The sequence below is a fragment of the Astyanax mexicanus genome, chromosome 20 (assembly GCF_023375975.1).
Source record: "Astyanax mexicanus isolate ESR-SI-001 chromosome 20, AstMex3_surface, whole genome shotgun sequence".
NCBI lineage: Eukaryota > Metazoa > Chordata > Actinopteri > Characiformes > Acestrorhamphidae > Astyanax > Astyanax mexicanus.
Genome location: NC_064427.1, coordinates 1,510,431 through 1,527,147, shown reverse-complemented (window position 1 = coordinate 1,527,147; position 16,717 = coordinate 1,510,431). Strand labels below are relative to the sequence as shown.

The following is a 16,717-nucleotide window of genomic DNA, read 5'->3' as shown; positions in this document are numbered from 1 at the left end:
TTTGTACTCCTGCAACAAAATCATTGGTAAAAATAGTTTTATTTTGCATATAAATTTAACAGTTTCAATCATTCAGTAGAAACAAAGCATCTGAGCGATATGTCCCTAAAAGAATATAACAATATTTTAGGGTATTTTAATTTTTTATTGTTATTAACAACATTATTCTTGGTGAAATATCAAAACATAGAAAAAACAAACGTTTCGTTACTTTATAAGATTTACTCCCGCAACAAAATCATTGTTAAAAAAAAGTTGGATTTTGTATAAATATTTCAAATAATTTGGTAGAAACAAAGCATCTGTAAACTGCAAACTTTTTTTTATTTTGTAATTAACTTCTGTAGACTCTAGGGGTGAGCGATGTGTTCCTAAAATAATATCATGATATTTCATGGTATTTCCATGTTTTTTGCGATTACCAACGATACTCTCTATGACGAAACACTGAACAGCTCCTGTACTTGCACTCGTATCACACACTTTTGTTTTACTCTGCATCCAGTTTATACGAGTATAGCATTAAAAAATGAACTTAAACCTGCCGTTTCTGGCTGCCTCCTATGACCCAGGAGGAGGGGTGAAGTGTGGGCCTGCCCCTACTGCTGAAAAAGTGTGTGATTTATAATAAATTAGTAATTTTTTGGTACAAACTGTTCATTTTTTTTTACTTGTTCCAAACTAAAAACTACTAAAAGTGCTTTTTTATTCTCCCTGTTTTCAGCCTGAAAAATTAAAACTGACGAATATTTGAGAGGTAATATCTTAATAAGAAGGCAATTCAGGATGTTGTTTTGCTTTATGGTTTTGGCTATATATCTTTAATTTTTTTCTGTATTGATTATTGGTATTGGTTAGCTGTACTCTGTAAGCAGCTCTGGCTCTGCTAACCCCTGTGTTTAGGTCAGTTAGTAAAAGGGGGTGAATGTAGGTGAAAGGCCTTAAGCTAGAGTGTTTAGCCGTCCAATCAGAGGGCTTAACCAAGATTTCACAGGTTCTCTGGCCACAGCCGGTTAATATCATGATCTACGCAGGACCCATAACAAGGTATTACCCCAGCCACTCCCCCTACCCACCCCCAAACCCCCGCAGTGCAATTTAGCATCTTAGGAAAAACACAAGGCTTAGCATAGCCGAGCATTTAGCCCTTTAATAGGAAGCGTGATCAGCCAGATCATGCTGGAAAGGAATTCTGGGAAAGGAGACCCATCTCATATTGTGTTTATTCACCTAAGAAAGCTCTTAAGTCGACCTGCAGACCTAATACTCTCAGAATACTTCTCAGAACTTAGTAACACTGCCCTAAATAGCAGCTGGTTTTAACCTTAAACCTCTAAACGTTTACAATCAACTTCAGAACAAATACATCCATTAACACAGCAAGTAGCGTTTTCCTTCAATTTAAAAAAGCAAAGCAGTAAAGCTGCTGCAAATCCTGCTTTAAGTGCCACATGCATTTCTGGACAAGCTGAGAAATACAGTAGCGTAATAAAAAAATTGTGTGAGAAGCATGTAGGGATTAGGGACTAGAGATGCATCAAATATTCTGAAATAGCTGAAATAATGAAATGAATGAGATCTAATGAATTACAGTTATAGCAGAAAAAGATGCACTTAAATTTCGTAGATTTTTTTTGATAAGCACAAAAGACAAAAAATACAAAAATGTGAAAAAAACGTTTTTTTGGCCACTGCTGTGTGCTGTATTTAGTTTATATACACTGTTCATTTCAAAAAATGAAATAGTGTGGCTGTTAGTCCTTTGCATGTGTCACACATATAGTACCAGTCAAAAATTTGATATCTTTTTATTTAAAAACAACATTATAATGATGAAACTGGCACTCATCAGGACCGCCACAACAATTAGGTAGGAACAAATGAAAAAACCTGAGTGAAAAAGTGTGTCCAAAACTTTGGCTTGCACTGTACCTCTTTGTTTTTTTAAATAGCAAGAATGTGTGTTAGCCCGAATGTGAAAGTGTATTAGTGGGTGTGAGGAAAGGTGAGGCAGGTGAGAGGTGTGTGTGTGTTTTGTGGTGAGGGAGGCCCTGAGCTGAGAGAAGCCAAGGCTGAACTTCGTGTCCCCGAAGGCCTAATCAGATTAGGAGGAGAAAGGCAGCGTGGGTAAATGGAGGCCAGTGGGAGTGGTGTGGGCTGGTCCTCAGCGCTGATGGTGGTGGGGGTGGTGAGGGAGAGTTGCAGCTCAGCTCAGCGAGGCGGACTGCAGGAAGCAGCCGGCACTCTGCGAGGCTCCTGTCACAGGAAACACACCACCCGGTCGGTGGCTATGGACTGGCACAGGGAGCACAGCGGCAGCTTCATAGCCCCCAGCGGCGTCGTGTCCAAGGGCATGAAGAGGAAGCGGCTGCTGCGGTCTTACAGGTACTGTACCGACCTGCCACCTGGCACTGGACCCGGCACTGGACCCGGCACTGTGGTTGGGTCCTGCTGGTGTACACCTGTCTTTTCTTATAGCGACTGACTGAAGGACGAGGCATCCTGCATCCGTCCCTGGCCCCGTCCACGTCTCTGTCTCCGTCCACGTCTCTGTCTCCGTCCACGTCTCTGTCTCCGTACACATCTCAGGGGGTTAGCTTTGCTATTTGGTATTTAGTTTAAAACTTTATTAACAGTATCAGTGGCAGCCTGGACACACAGTTCCACCTCGCTAAGCCCTCAGTGGCTTAAAGCTGTATAAGCTCAGAGGCAAACAAGGCGCTATCCCTCTCTCTCTCTCTCTCTCTCTTTCTCTTTTTCTCTCTGTCTATCAATCACTTCATCTTGATCTGTCTCATAGCTCGTAGAGCTACAGTATAATAAGTGAGGCAGTGATGTGGTTATCTGTGTATCTGTACTCACTGTAGTGATGAGATGAGTGATGATTATGTCATTAAGTTGTGTTCTTTTATCAGGAAGGCGTGTGATGTAAGGGTGCTGATACTGTAAGTTTAGAGCTGTAAGCTATATATTCAGAGTTGCTTGGGTCCCCAGAGGCCCCTGAGGGCCCTTATCTCTTGTTTTTTTGTTTTTGGTAATAGTGATTTTTAGTGCAGGACAAAAATGCTCGGTGTGATAGCGCTGTGGGATATCCTGATATCGATGATGTGAAACACGATAAAATTAAGATCTGAAATTAGTTTAATCTAGCTTCTTGAAGGTTCTTTTGCAGCACTTTGATTGGCTGTTTGGTGTGGAGCAATTACTGTGTACCTCTACCTCACTCACTATCTTACGCTACCTCACTCTACCCCACTCTATCTTAGGCTACCTCACTTTACCTCGCTTTACCTTACTCTACCTCACTCCTTCTTACTCTACCCTATTCTGCTTCACTCTACCTCACTTTATCATACTCTACCTCACTCACTATCTCACGCTACCTCACTCTACCTCACCCTTTCTTACGCTACCTCACTTTACCACACTCTATCTTACGCTACCTCACTTTACCACACTCTATCTTACGCTACCTCACTTTACCTCGCTTTACCTTACTCTACCTCACTCCTTCTTACTCTACCCTATTCTGCTTCACTCTACCTCACTTTATCATACTCTACCTCACTCACTATCTCACGCTACCTCACTCTACCTCACCCTTTCTTACGCTACCTCACTTTACCACACTCTATCTTACGCTACCTCACTCCTTTTTACTCTACCCCATTCTGCTTCACTCTACCTCACTTTACCACTCTCTTTATCTCTCTCTACCTTGCTCTGACTTCAATCTACCCCGCTCTTCCTTACTCAACCTCTCTCTACCTCCCTTTTCCCTTCATCTTACCTCACTCTACACCTCATTGTACCCCACTCTACCTCGTTTCACCTCACTTTATTTTACTTTATTTCACTCTACCACACTCTGCTTCACTCTACCTCACCCTCCATCACTCCATCACTTTACCTTGCTCTGTCATGCTCAACTTAACTCACTCTACCTCACTTTTCCCTTTTGCTTCACTCTACCTTACTCTACTTCACTCAACACCTCATTCTACCTCACCCTACCTCACTACACTTTATTCTACCCTACTCTACCTCACTTCAGCTTGTTCTTCCTTACTCCATCTCTCTTTACCTCAATGTACCGCACTCTGTTTCGCTCTACCTTCCTCTACCTCTTTTCTATAACTCACTCTACCTCTCTCCACCTCACTTTTCTGTTTTGCCTCGCTCTGCACATTATTCTGCCCTTCTCTACCTTGCTTCACTCCACTCAACCTCAGTCTACCTTTCTCTACTTTACTCTGCCCTCACTCTACCTTCGGCTTTGTTATGTCATGAGTAAATGAGTAAACTGCTAGCGTTGCTCTTTCAGGGTGATTATCGTGAAAACACTATAGTATATATTGTGACAACGAAAATAATAACATTTATTATACAGTCAGTGTTTGCATTACTTATTTCATCAGTCACTTGTTGTGGTTGGAGAGATTTGGAGAGGATTTAATGGTGGAAAATCACACAACACATAATTGTTATGTGTATTTTTTCTAATACTAATCTTCTATTAATCAATATATATACTAATAAATCATTTATTGCCAGTGAGAGAAGCTTTGAAATTGTTAAATTTAAAATTGTGAGTGGTGCCTAATACTTTTGCACAGTTCTGTACAAATATCAGTCTATTTCATTACTCATAGCAGCTTGTATATATTCCGCTTTAGGATAAAAAGTGGACTTGTTTTGAGGCTTTAATGTAATTTAGGATGCCAACAAGTTTATAAGCAGCATAACATCAATTTGCATGCACACACACACACACACACAGAACCTCGGTTTTGCAGTTGGTTGTGCTGTTTGTTGTGTGTGAGAGGTGAATGAGTTGCGCTGTGAGAAATAGAGAAGTTCTGCGTTGCGTTAATGCAGTAATGCACAGTTCAGCTCCAGTTCAAAATAGCTTTTTTTTAGATTCACATAAGTATTTATCAACAGTTAACTATATATTAATAAATATATTTAATATTTGTAAACCTATTAAACATTATATTGTTATATATTGACGTGTATGAGCCTCAGTATGGCCCTGTGTTCAGCTCTGACTCTGCACTGACTCAGTGATCAGTGGTGCAATGCTCTGCTGGTGTTGAAAGAGGATGTTGCACTCGGCTCGGGCCGGGCCGGGCTCGGGCCGCTAAAGTGCTTTATAAGTTTCAGCTAAACCTCAACTTTCACACCACTTTACTCCTGCAGAAAAAACACCATACACTGCTCAACATAATATCTGCACTTTCTATATGTACTCTATATACTGAAGAGGTGTTTAAACTACAGCAGTGAAAGAAAGGCCTGACTGCACTTACTCCCGTTACGAGTGGCGTGCATCAACAGTAAGAAGAGTTTATAATAGATAGATAGATAGATAGATAGATAGATAGATAGATAGATAGATAGATAGATAGATAGATAGATAGATAGATAGATAGATAGATAGTTTTAAGATCTATTGTTTACATTCTTCAGCTGTTTTTCTGCTAATAAAGTCTGATTTCTTCATATATTTAAGTTTGTGGGACGAAGTTAACCCTACAGTAATCAAAGCCTTAATTTAAAGCCTTAATATTTATATGTTTGATATTATATGTACTTCTAACAGTAGAGTAAGTCACAACCCTATATTAAAGCCCAGTCAGGAAAAACTATAAATAAATAATAATAATAATAATAATAATAATAATAATAATAGTTCAAAATAGCTTTTTTTAGATTCACATAAGTATTTATCAACAGTTAACTATATATTAATAAATATATTTAATATTTGTAAACCTATTAAACATTATATTGTTATATATTGACGTGTATGAGCCTCAGTATGTCCCTGTGTTCAGCTCTGACTCAGCTCTGACTCTGTAAGTCACAACCCTATATTAAAGCCCAGTCAGGAAAAACTATAAATAAATAATAATAATAATAATAATAATAATAATAATAATAATAATAATAATAATAATAAAACACAATACAGTGAAATACCGCAAACCCAATAGATAGATAGATTTAATGGAGCCTTTAATATTAATCTGTATGTAGAAAATACATTATAATAAAATACAATATATATATTTTTAGTGAGGAATGCTGGTGAGATGGGCTGCTGTTCAGTTGTTGGTATGTTTAACCCTAGATGGCGCTGTAGTGTTGGGTATGGCTCTGTGTGTTTTGATGTGCTGTATGTGTATGGGAGTAAAATTATAATTTGACAAACATAAAAAAAACACAGCTCTGGAAAAAAATAAGAGAGCACTTAAAAATTATGTATTTCTTATCAATGAACACAAGCCATCAAGCCAACAAACTGAACTGCTTGAATTTTTTGCACCAGGAGTAAAGCAGCATAAAGTTATCCAAAAGCAGTGTGTAAGACTGGTGGAGGAGAACAAGATGTCAAGATGCATGAAAAAAACTGTGATTAAAAACCAGTGTTGGATTATTCCACCAAATATTGATTTCTGAACTCATAAAACTTGTTTTTTCTTTGCATTATTTGAGGTCTGAAAGCTCTGCATCTTTTTTGTTATTTCAGTCATTTCTCATTTTCTGTAAATAAATGCTCTAAATGACAATATTTTTATTTGTAATTTGGGAGAAATGTTGTCTGTAGTTTATAGAATAAAACAACAATGTTCATTTTACTCAAACATAAATCTATAAATAGCAAAATCAGGGAAACTGATTCAGGTTCAGATGGTGTGGTGAGGGATTATGGGATAGTGTGTATGAAGGTGCAGTGTGTGTTTGGGACACAGCAGGTCGTAATGTTTTGCTAGCTCTGGTCTCTGTGAGTGTGAGCATGCTCCGGGGGTCAGAGGTCACGTGTCTCGAGGGTTCGGTACGTACAGTACATCACAGTGTCCTGCACTTCTCACTCCCCCCGGTCATGTGACAGCGGGACATATCTGAGTCTAATAGACTCTAATATAACAGTTCACGCTCCACAGAGACCCACGAGACACTGCGGCCCGACCAGCGTGAAATCTGATCCAGAGCACGTGCTCCTCACTGACTCTCACAACCAGAACCTTTAGCTCCACCCACAACACTGCTCAACCTCTCAACACACACTTTAAATACCGATTATTACCTTTATCTTAATTATCGTTATCTAAAGCATTACCTTTATCTTCATAATCAGAACCTGAATAAACCAGAACCTTCAGCTTCACCCACAACACTGCTCAACCTCTCAGCACACACTTTATATACCTATCATTACCATTATCTTCATTATTATCATTATCATTTTCTTTATAAAAGTCATCATTACCTTTATCTTAATCTTTATCTTTATCATTATAATAATCATTATGTGTATCTTAACCATTATCTTTATCTTAATCTTTATCGTAATCTTCATTATCTTTATCTCCAACACTATTGTTATCTTCATCATTACCTTTATCTTAATCATTACCTTCATCTTTATCTTCATCATTATCATTATAACAATCGTTACCTTTTTTCTAACCATTGTCTTTATCTTCATCATTACCTTTATCTTTATTATTTTCTTTATAATAAACATAATGATAATGATAAAGTTAATGATGAAAGTAAAGGTAATGGTTAAGATAAAGGTAATAATAAAGATAAAGGTAATGATGATTATAATAATGATAACGATAAAGATAATGATTAAGATAAAGATAAAAATAATCATGATGATAATCATTATCTTTATCGTTATCATTATTATAATCATCATTACCTTTATCTTTATTGTTACCTTTATCTTAATCATTAACTTTATCTTCATCATTAACTTTATCATTATCATTATGTTTATCTTCATCGTCATAAATATAAATATCATTGGTATTTTTTTAAGCTCAGGTTTGGATTTGGGAAAACAACTATTATATTATAGCGTAATAATATAGTAATAGAGTAGTAATAACAATAACAATAACAGTAAATATAATGATAGTGAAAAAATGGTAAAGAAGTAAGTCTAGAAATATGACTACAGTTTATAAACAGATCTAAAACATGTAAAATGCTGGTAAACAGGTGTTTATTCTTGTTTATGTATTTTCTGGACACCTGATAGGCCTGTCTTTGTGGTTTAACTGTTCCTGGACGGTATTGTCTTCTGTTATATTACCTCCTGAATCCTCTCTCTCTCTCACTCTCTCTCACTCTCTCTCGCTCTCTCTCTGTCTCTCTCTCTCTCTCTCTCTCTCTCTCTCTCTCTCTCTGGTTGAAACAGTATCCTCAGTGCCGTATATGTAACAGAGGAACAGCTGCTGGTTCTCTCAGAGTGTTCAGAGAGTCCTGCTATCAATAGCTGCTGCTGAAACGCTGTGGTGGTGATGGGTAATGCCACGGTTATTTGTCTCCAGGCATAACTCAGTGGCCTTTACTTTCAGAGACAACACAGTAGACTATCTATCTATCTATCTATCTATCTATCTATCTATCTATCTATCTATCTATCTATCTATCTATCTATCTATCTATCTATCTATCTATCTATCTATCTATCTATCTATCTATCTATCTATCTATCTATCTATCTATCTATCTATCTATCTATCTATCTATCTATCTATCTATCTATCTATCTATCTATACACATAGGGCCCTTAAAATAGCCTGCATGCTCATGCCTCTTTCTCACCTGAGTACTGGCTACATTCACCTGTTTTCAGTTACCGTACATCTGTTTGTATAAATACATATTTAGTGAGTATTACACTTTCTACAGTATGCAGACAGAAACTAATAATATTATATATATATATATATATATATATATATATATATATATATATATATATATATATATATAATATAATGTTTTCTGGTCAACACTGGCCAACTCGGTCATGTATGATATCACAAATCGAACAGTCTCAAACTGGTTTAATGAACACAACAGGGACGTCAGTGTTCTTTGGTGGATCTTCTTGGTATTTTCAGAATTCTGACGTATTCCTTACCCGTCACTTTTTTGCTAATTTCTCGCTGGTTCGGGATGTGGTTGAGTTTTACAGGGTAATGAAGGGCAGGTTGGAGTGTGGGGGGGTGAGTCGGGCTGGTGATGGGCCGGCCCGAGGCCAGTCAGCACTGGGATAAGGAAGCGTAGCTGGGAGTGGGAGTGGGAGAGGGGGAGGTGGAGGCCATATCTGAAAGCCTGTGACGTTGGTAGCTGCTTTTTACATCTTCCAGTGCTTGTAATTAGATCAGATACGGTCTGCTGGACAGTACAACACACACACATATACAGTACTGGGCCTGTGAAGGAATCCTGTTATATTCTGTTTTATATTCATATATTAATGGACAGCAAGATAAGTTTTGTTACTATACACACACTGTAACACCATCACACTGTAAAAAAGAAAAAAAGTCAACTTACTACAATAGATACAATAGATTTTTGAGTTTTGAGGCAAACTCATACTTTTAATTTTGAAGAAAACCAGCATCAGATGTGCCAACTAGAAATCTTATAAAACCTAATTGTTAATTGTTAATGATTACAAACAATAATAGAAGAAAAAAAAACAGAAAAGGGGAGTAAAATAATACATTACTTAAGATTCCTGATGAGACCAATAACTAAAGAGCAGTTTCTTATTGTTTTCTCTGATTTACCCTGAAATCTAGCACAGGATTTTTTATAAACAGCAATATATGGTACATTCCAAATTTTGCCAAAACAGATTATTTAGTTAGACCAACTTTTAACAAGATGCTTAATAAAATTGGCTGAAGCAAATCATTTGCTATAGTTTACAATGCACTACCTAACCAACCTTATCTATACACACATACACACACACACACACACACACACATAAGCATGTTTGTTTTTCTGCAGTATTAAGACGTGGGGTCTAGAACTTTGCTGTAAGCTTAACCCAGTTTCAGATTTGTTTAGAGACAAAGGGAGGGACCACGCTGTGTTTAAAGCTCTGTACACACAGACAGCATTGTGAATTAAAGTTAGTAAATAACAGTAACAAACAGTCATATTGATAAGCAGCCTAAGCCTACTGTTAAAGCAGAATTATGTGAGAGTCTGTATTACTTTATTTCTGGCTCTTGGGTTCCCCCTTCAAGGGCCACCTTACACATGCATTTCTGGACAAGCTGAGATACAGAAGCATCATTGAAAGTAAGATAAGCGGGTACAGCAATGTTACAGGATTTTACCTTAATATTTTACCTTTTAAACAATCAAAAAACAAAACAGAAGAGGTGTTGTGCCGAACACCATCTCCCCTTGGTGAGCTAAAATAAATAGGAGCATCACACAGCAGTACGGGTACATCAGATTATGGTTCTGGTGATTCTGTATCTACTGTAACTGTAGATTAATTACAGAGCAGTACGGGTACATCAGATTATGGTTCTGGTGATTCTGTATCTACTGTAACTTTAGATTAACCCCTATTTATAAACACTAATACAAAGAATATGGCGAGAATCTGCAAACTGGCACTCGATGGCACAGCACCTGCACAAAATTCTATAAACCAATCAGGGTGAAGTATAGGAAGGCTCCGCCCTGTATTTACCCAGAATACAGTACAGAATACAATGTAACAACACACACAGACTTTCTAGGAAGTGAGGTCAGTAGGACGCTGGAACATAAGCAGCAGCATCTTCAGTAAATTAGCCGCTAATCTCCGTCGCTTCATCAAAAACGATCAGTTTTAACAGATTATTCTCAGATTCAGTTTAAGTGATGAGTCACGACAGCGACGACACCCCCAGCATGCACGTGAGTGTGCACGGGCACGTTGGTGAGAGTGCCACGCTTCCCAGAGAACCAGGCTCTGATGCTGTCACCAGCTGCAGACCAACCCCCACACACACACACACACACACACACACACACCACCATCTCCCCCCGGCCCCCAGACTCCAACACTACACTCCCTAAAGCCACTGTGACTTAGATACAGCACACACACACACACACACACACACATACATACATACACACATGTACACATACACAGGCAAATACAAATACACACACATACACATATACATATACATAGAAAGCTCAACCACACAAACACACACACACACACGCATACACACTAATGTATATTGCCGCTCTCCAATGATTATTTCAGGTAAAATTAGAGAATTTCTATTGGTCCATTCATTAAGAAAATTGAACACAGTGTAGAGGACACATACACACATAGACATACAGTACTAATACACAAAAACAAACAGACACACACGCAGACACATAGACATACACACACACACACACACACTAATGCACACTTACAGTCGCATACACACACACTTATAAACATATGAACATATAAACATACAGTACCAGCGCACAACCACTAAAACACACACTCACACACGCACACATATACACAAATACAATTATGAACCCACATATACATACAGTTCAAACACACACTCACCCACACACACACACACACACACACATTGGCCCATACAACACCCTCCCGCCCCCTTCCCCTGACCACTGTTACCCGCAAAGGGAGAGAGCGACAGAACGACAGAGGAGAGAGAGAGAGAGAGAGAGAGAGGAAACACGAGACCACAGCCAGCGCTAACTCAGCCCACAGAGAGAGAGAGAGAGTGAGAGTCAGAGAGAGCGAGAGGAAGAGAAAGGAAAAGAGAGAGAGGGAGGCAGTGAGTGTGAGAGCGCTATGGGACGGAGAGACAGATTGAGGCCGAGCTGCTGCGGGTGAGCATGCCCACAGTGGAGGAATAGGAGCTGAACTACAAACCAAAACACACAAAGAAGTGGAGGAAGAGAAAGTGGAGGGAGAGAAAGTATCGGGACGCCTGGAAACATGAGCATCGTTATGAAGCCCCGGTCTCGGTCCACCAGCTCTCTCAGGAACACAGAGGGCATCTGGTAAAGTTCTCTCGCTTTTATTCATCCTCTTATACAGCGAATATCCGGTACCAGTTACTGTACTGTAGAAATATAACCTCATTCTAGTGGTAGCAATAGAGATACTCTTACTACTGGAAGTAATATTAGAGTATGCCATATTTTTACTTTACTTTAAACCCTGCTAACTGCACTATGTAACTCTGGTGATGCAATAAATGCAGAACAACACTCTCCAGAACTCTGTGTAACTCTGCGTAACCCGAGTGTGAATATTAGTGTAAAATCCTGTAATATTACCACTCTATCACCTCCTCAGTCCACACTTTCTCTCAGTGACGCTTCTGTAGCTCTATATCTCTCAGCTTGTCCAGAAATGCATGTGTAAAGTGTGTCCTTTAGAGCTGAAGCAACTTCCGTAGTGCTGCTTAAAAAAAACAACAACTATCTACACGTTTTATTTTAGACTAACAACCACATTGTATATAGGATTACTATACTATACTATACTATATATATATACACCTTAAATAAATATATACTTTTAAATTATATAAGCAAGAAAATTAATTTGAAATGTATTTTCTCTGCCCCTGGTGGATTATAGAAGTGTAAAATGACTTGAATAAAACTTTAAGGGCAACTTAAAGTTTGCTGTGAGCAACACATTGCAGATATAACTACTACAATGTTACAAAATAAAAGTCCCATATTGTCACAGTTGGCATTTTGGCATTAACTGAATATGTCAAAATGCTTTGTTTTTTTGCACAAATATAAATTCAATTATTTTTACATTTACTTCTATTAAAAGTTAATAAGATTTGACCAATTTTTACCAAAGTGTTTTGTTATTTTTAATTTTAATAATTACTCTGGACTGAAGGTCCTGGCAGTCTGAATTTTGGCAGTTATTTGATGGTTTGGGCTTTAAATGGTTAAACTAAAACCTTTGTTAAGGTTGAAGAAGCTAATAGTTTTATAATGTAGTGTTGTTGTTGTTGGATTGTGTTATTTGTGTGTTTAATAATGGGTCATAAAGAGCCAGAGGATCAATTAAAACTTTAGTTAAACAAAGAATTAAACTTTTCTGACATGTGTTTGGTGGCAGTCGCTTCTGAAAGGTTTAAACTGCTAATTTTATAGTTTTTTTTTTTATAGTGTAGCCAGCTGATGTTGTTGGTAACGAGGTTTGTGTTGTGTTTTGTTGTGTTGTGTTGTTTGTATGGTATCTTGGTCTGTGAGCTGCTGTTTGTCTTGTTCTAACTTTGTTCAGGATCTTTTCTCCTCCTCCAGTCCGGCTGTGAAATCACCGGAGTCGGGTTTCTATTATCTACACCCCCGAGGCTGAACCCTGAGAGTTAACCCTACATAACACTGAGTGTTTAGATACAATTAGAGAGATAAAAACATAAACCCTAACTAAAACAGGTACAGGCAGTCTGGAGGTGGTTAGAAATTAAAAGCATATCATGATTTACACCAGTGAGCTTTTAGAGTTTTAGAGTTTTAGAGTTTTAGAGTTTTAGAGCTTTAGAGTTTTGGAGTTTTAGAGCTTTAGAGTTTTAGAGTTTTAGAGTTTTAGAGCTTTAGAGTTTTAGAGTTTTAGAGTTTTAGAGCTTTAGAGTTTTAGAGTTTTAGAGTTTTAGAGCTTTAGAGTTTTGGAGTTTTAGAGTTTTAGAGCTTTAGAGTTTTGGAGTTTTAGAGCTTTAGAGTTTTAGAGTTTTGGAGTTTTAGAGCTTTAGAGTTTTAGAGTTTTAGAGTTTTAGAGCTTTAGAGTTTTGGAGTTTTAGAGCTTTAGAGTTTTGGAGTTTTGGAGTTTTAGAGTTTTAGAGCTTTAGAGTTTTAGAGTTTCCGAATTTTAGAATTTTAAAGTTTTAGAGCCCTTAAAGCTTTAGGGACCTCAAAGTGTAGAGCCTTAATGTTTTAGAGTTTTAGTGCTCTAGAGTTTTGGAGCTTTGGAGCTTTAGAGTTTTAAAGATTTAGAACTTTAGAGTTTTAGAACTTTAGAGTTTTAGAACTGTAGAGTTTTAGAAATGTAGAGTTTTAGAGCCTTAGAGTTTTAGAGTTCAGACCTTTAAAGATTTAGAGCTTTGGAGTTTTAGAGCTTTAGAGTTTTAGAACTTTAGAGTTTTATAGCTTTAGAGTTTTATAGCTTTAGAGTTTTAGAACTTTAGAGTTTTAGAACTTTAGAGTTTTAGAACTGTAGAGTTTTAGAGCCTTAGAACTTTAGAGTTCAGACCTTTAAAGATTTAGAACTTTAGAGTTTTATAGCTTTATAGAGTTTTTCCATTTTAGAGCTTAAGATTTTTGAAGTTTCAGTATAATAGAGTTTTAGAGTTTTTGGGGTGTTTTAGAACTTTTGAGTTTTCTGTTTCAGTTCTGGCTCGGATTACACCTTACGTTTATTATAGATTATAGACGGATTAACCACGGAACAATAGTCTCTCCACTGAGAAATGAACAGCTGCAGCTGGTAAAGCTGGCTAAGCTAGTCCTTCTTGACCAGTGTTGGGAATGTTTATGTTTTTTTTTGTTTGGTTTAGCTGTTTTATGAGAATGATCAGCGTAAACAAACCGTATAACCAGTCCGACCGAGTGCATTTTTTATAGAGTACTGCAGGTTTATCTTGGCAAACGGAAAACACAGGAGCACCACTGACTGAATACAACCTAGACAGAAAATAACGTCAACTCATAGAGGTTCATTGCTATCTTGGCAGTGAATTATCAACACTGACAATTTTTAAACTTATGTGGACACAGCACCTTTGAAGTATCAATCTGGTGTACTTTTCCCGTCGTTACGATAGAAAAGACATACTAACATGCCCTAAAACAAGCTGCGTGGTGCACGGTTGACAACTTGCCTATAGATCACTAAATTAGTGTTAAAAGAGTGTTAATGCTAGTGTTGTCTATTTAGATATAATTGATAATAAACTATATAATAATACTGCTTTAAAAAATAGAAAGTATATAAGAATATATCAGATTTCTGAAGCAGCTATGAGTAGTTTAGATGGTGTGGCTGTTTAAAGGGTTAATGAGCTGGAGGATCTGCACCGGCTGGTCCAGGAACAGATGCTGCTGCATGCTTCAGCACCCCCTCCGCCTTGCGTGAGTGTTGTTCGCGTGGCCTCGACCCCGAGCGGTGCGTGTCTGATGGTGTGAGGAACTGTTCTGGAGCGCGGGTTGCGTCACGGACGCTCCGTTTCGGCTCCCCGGACGCTCCTTCTCTTTCTCTGGCGTCTCTCAGAGCAGAGTTTTATCTGGGGACGACCTCTGCCAAAAACGGGCCAAGGGCACCCTCTCGCTCGGCTCTCGCACGGCTCCTCTCGCGCCCAACGCCCCCCCCCCCAGCTCCTCTCGCTCGACTCTCGCGCCCAGAGCTCCTCTCCTGCCTCATCTGCCTCTCCACACGTCTCCGCCGCCTTTATAAATAAACCCTTTTGTCATCAGCGAAGCAGGAGCCGAGGGTCAGTGCTCCACCCGCTGGCCAATTAGAGCAACCCCACGGGGCCCTGGGCCCCTGCGTGCGTCAGCCTCGCCCTGCCGGCCCCCGGACGTACCTGCCCAGGTGACTCCTGACTGCTATAAAGACTCCTAAACTGTGATAAAGAGGCGGAGTCCCGTCTGGCCGCGTGAGGAGCTCAGATGACAGGTCTTTGATGTAGGTCACATGTGATGTCGAGCCCTGGGCGTGACGTCTCGTCTGATGATGCAGATCGGATGTGTCAGGTCTCGCCTGAGCGAGCGTCGGACCGAGGAGCCGTGGTGTGTGTGTGTGTTAGAGAGAGTGTGTGTTAGAGAGAGTGTGTGTTAGAGAGAGTGTGTGTTAGAGAGAGTGTGTGTGTTAGAGAGAGTGTGTTTTCTTTAATAACTGTGTAGTTACACATTAATAACAAGGAGAAGCAACACAATTTTATGTAAAAACTTTAAATTTATGCACACAGCTTGTCTAGTCCATGTAAAGATGTATTTCTAATAGAATAGGGCACTCTATAACATAAAAAACAAATATGTTTTGAAACTAGAGGGGTATTAATTCCCTAGTATTGAGCTGGAATGGAATTATGGAATGATGAAGCTCCATTTAATACTTTTGAATGGACATGGTATTATACCATCAGTACCATTATTATCTCTAGTTTCATTCTACCAAACTTTAGGAGGTAGATGTTGTTGCTAAACCTGACAAAACTGTCCAATGTTTGAAAATATTAAACACATAATGGACAATAATACAACACAAAAACAGACTATACATCTAAGATAAAAATATTTGATGCAGATCAGATGTGTCAGGTCTCGCCAGAGTGTTGGACCATTAATTCTTGGTGTGTTAAAATGTGTGTTAGAGTGTGTGTTTGCTTGTGTGCTTGTTTTTGTGCATCTTTGAAGCAAAACCTTGCCTTAAATGGCGGAAATAACAAAAAAAAGGTGCAGAACTTTCAGAACTCAAATAATGCAAAGAAAACTTTATATTCATAAAGTTTTAAGAGTTCAGAAATAATCAATATTTGGTGGAATAACCCTGGTGGTTTTTAATCACAGTTTTCATTTCATGCATCTTGGCATCATGTTCTCCTCCACCAGTCTTACACACTGCTTTTGGATAACTTTATGCTGCTTTACTCCTGGTGCAGAAATTCAAGCAGTTCAGTTTGGTGGTTTGATGGCTTGTGATCATCCATCTTCCTCTTGATTATATGTATTAGTGTAGGTCAGGGATGAGTTGGTATCTCTGTATAGAGAAGCTCCTGTGTGGAGACGAGCACAATGCTTAGCTATAGAGTTACAGATCCAGCAGCTCTTCCTCTCAACCTCCTTATCCTGTAGGTCAGCCAAGAACTG

The 16,717-nt window shown here is 38.5% G+C and overlaps 1 protein-coding gene across 8 annotated transcripts in view; it reads left to right on the top strand.

Moving 5' to 3' along the window:
• Positions 1 to 16,717, top strand: part of LOC103036368 (cAMP-specific 3',5'-cyclic phosphodiesterase 4D) — a 216,136-nt gene that overhangs the window by 144,432 nt on the left and 54,987 nt on the right. Inside the window, exon 1 of one of the 8 annotated variants that reach the window (XM_022680781.2) lies at positions 2,167 to 2,385. The exons of 5 other annotated variants lie outside the window; for them this stretch is intronic. In XM_022680781.2, the coding sequence (XP_022536502.2) occupies positions 2,174 to 2,385 (212 nt within the window). In that variant the 5' untranslated portion in view covers positions 2,167 to 2,173. Of the gene's footprint in view, positions 1 to 2,166; positions 2,386 to 11,529; positions 11,882 to 16,717 lie in introns of those variants that run through there. 2 more of the 8 variants (XM_022680786.2, XM_022680788.2) reach the window with 2 other exon arrangements.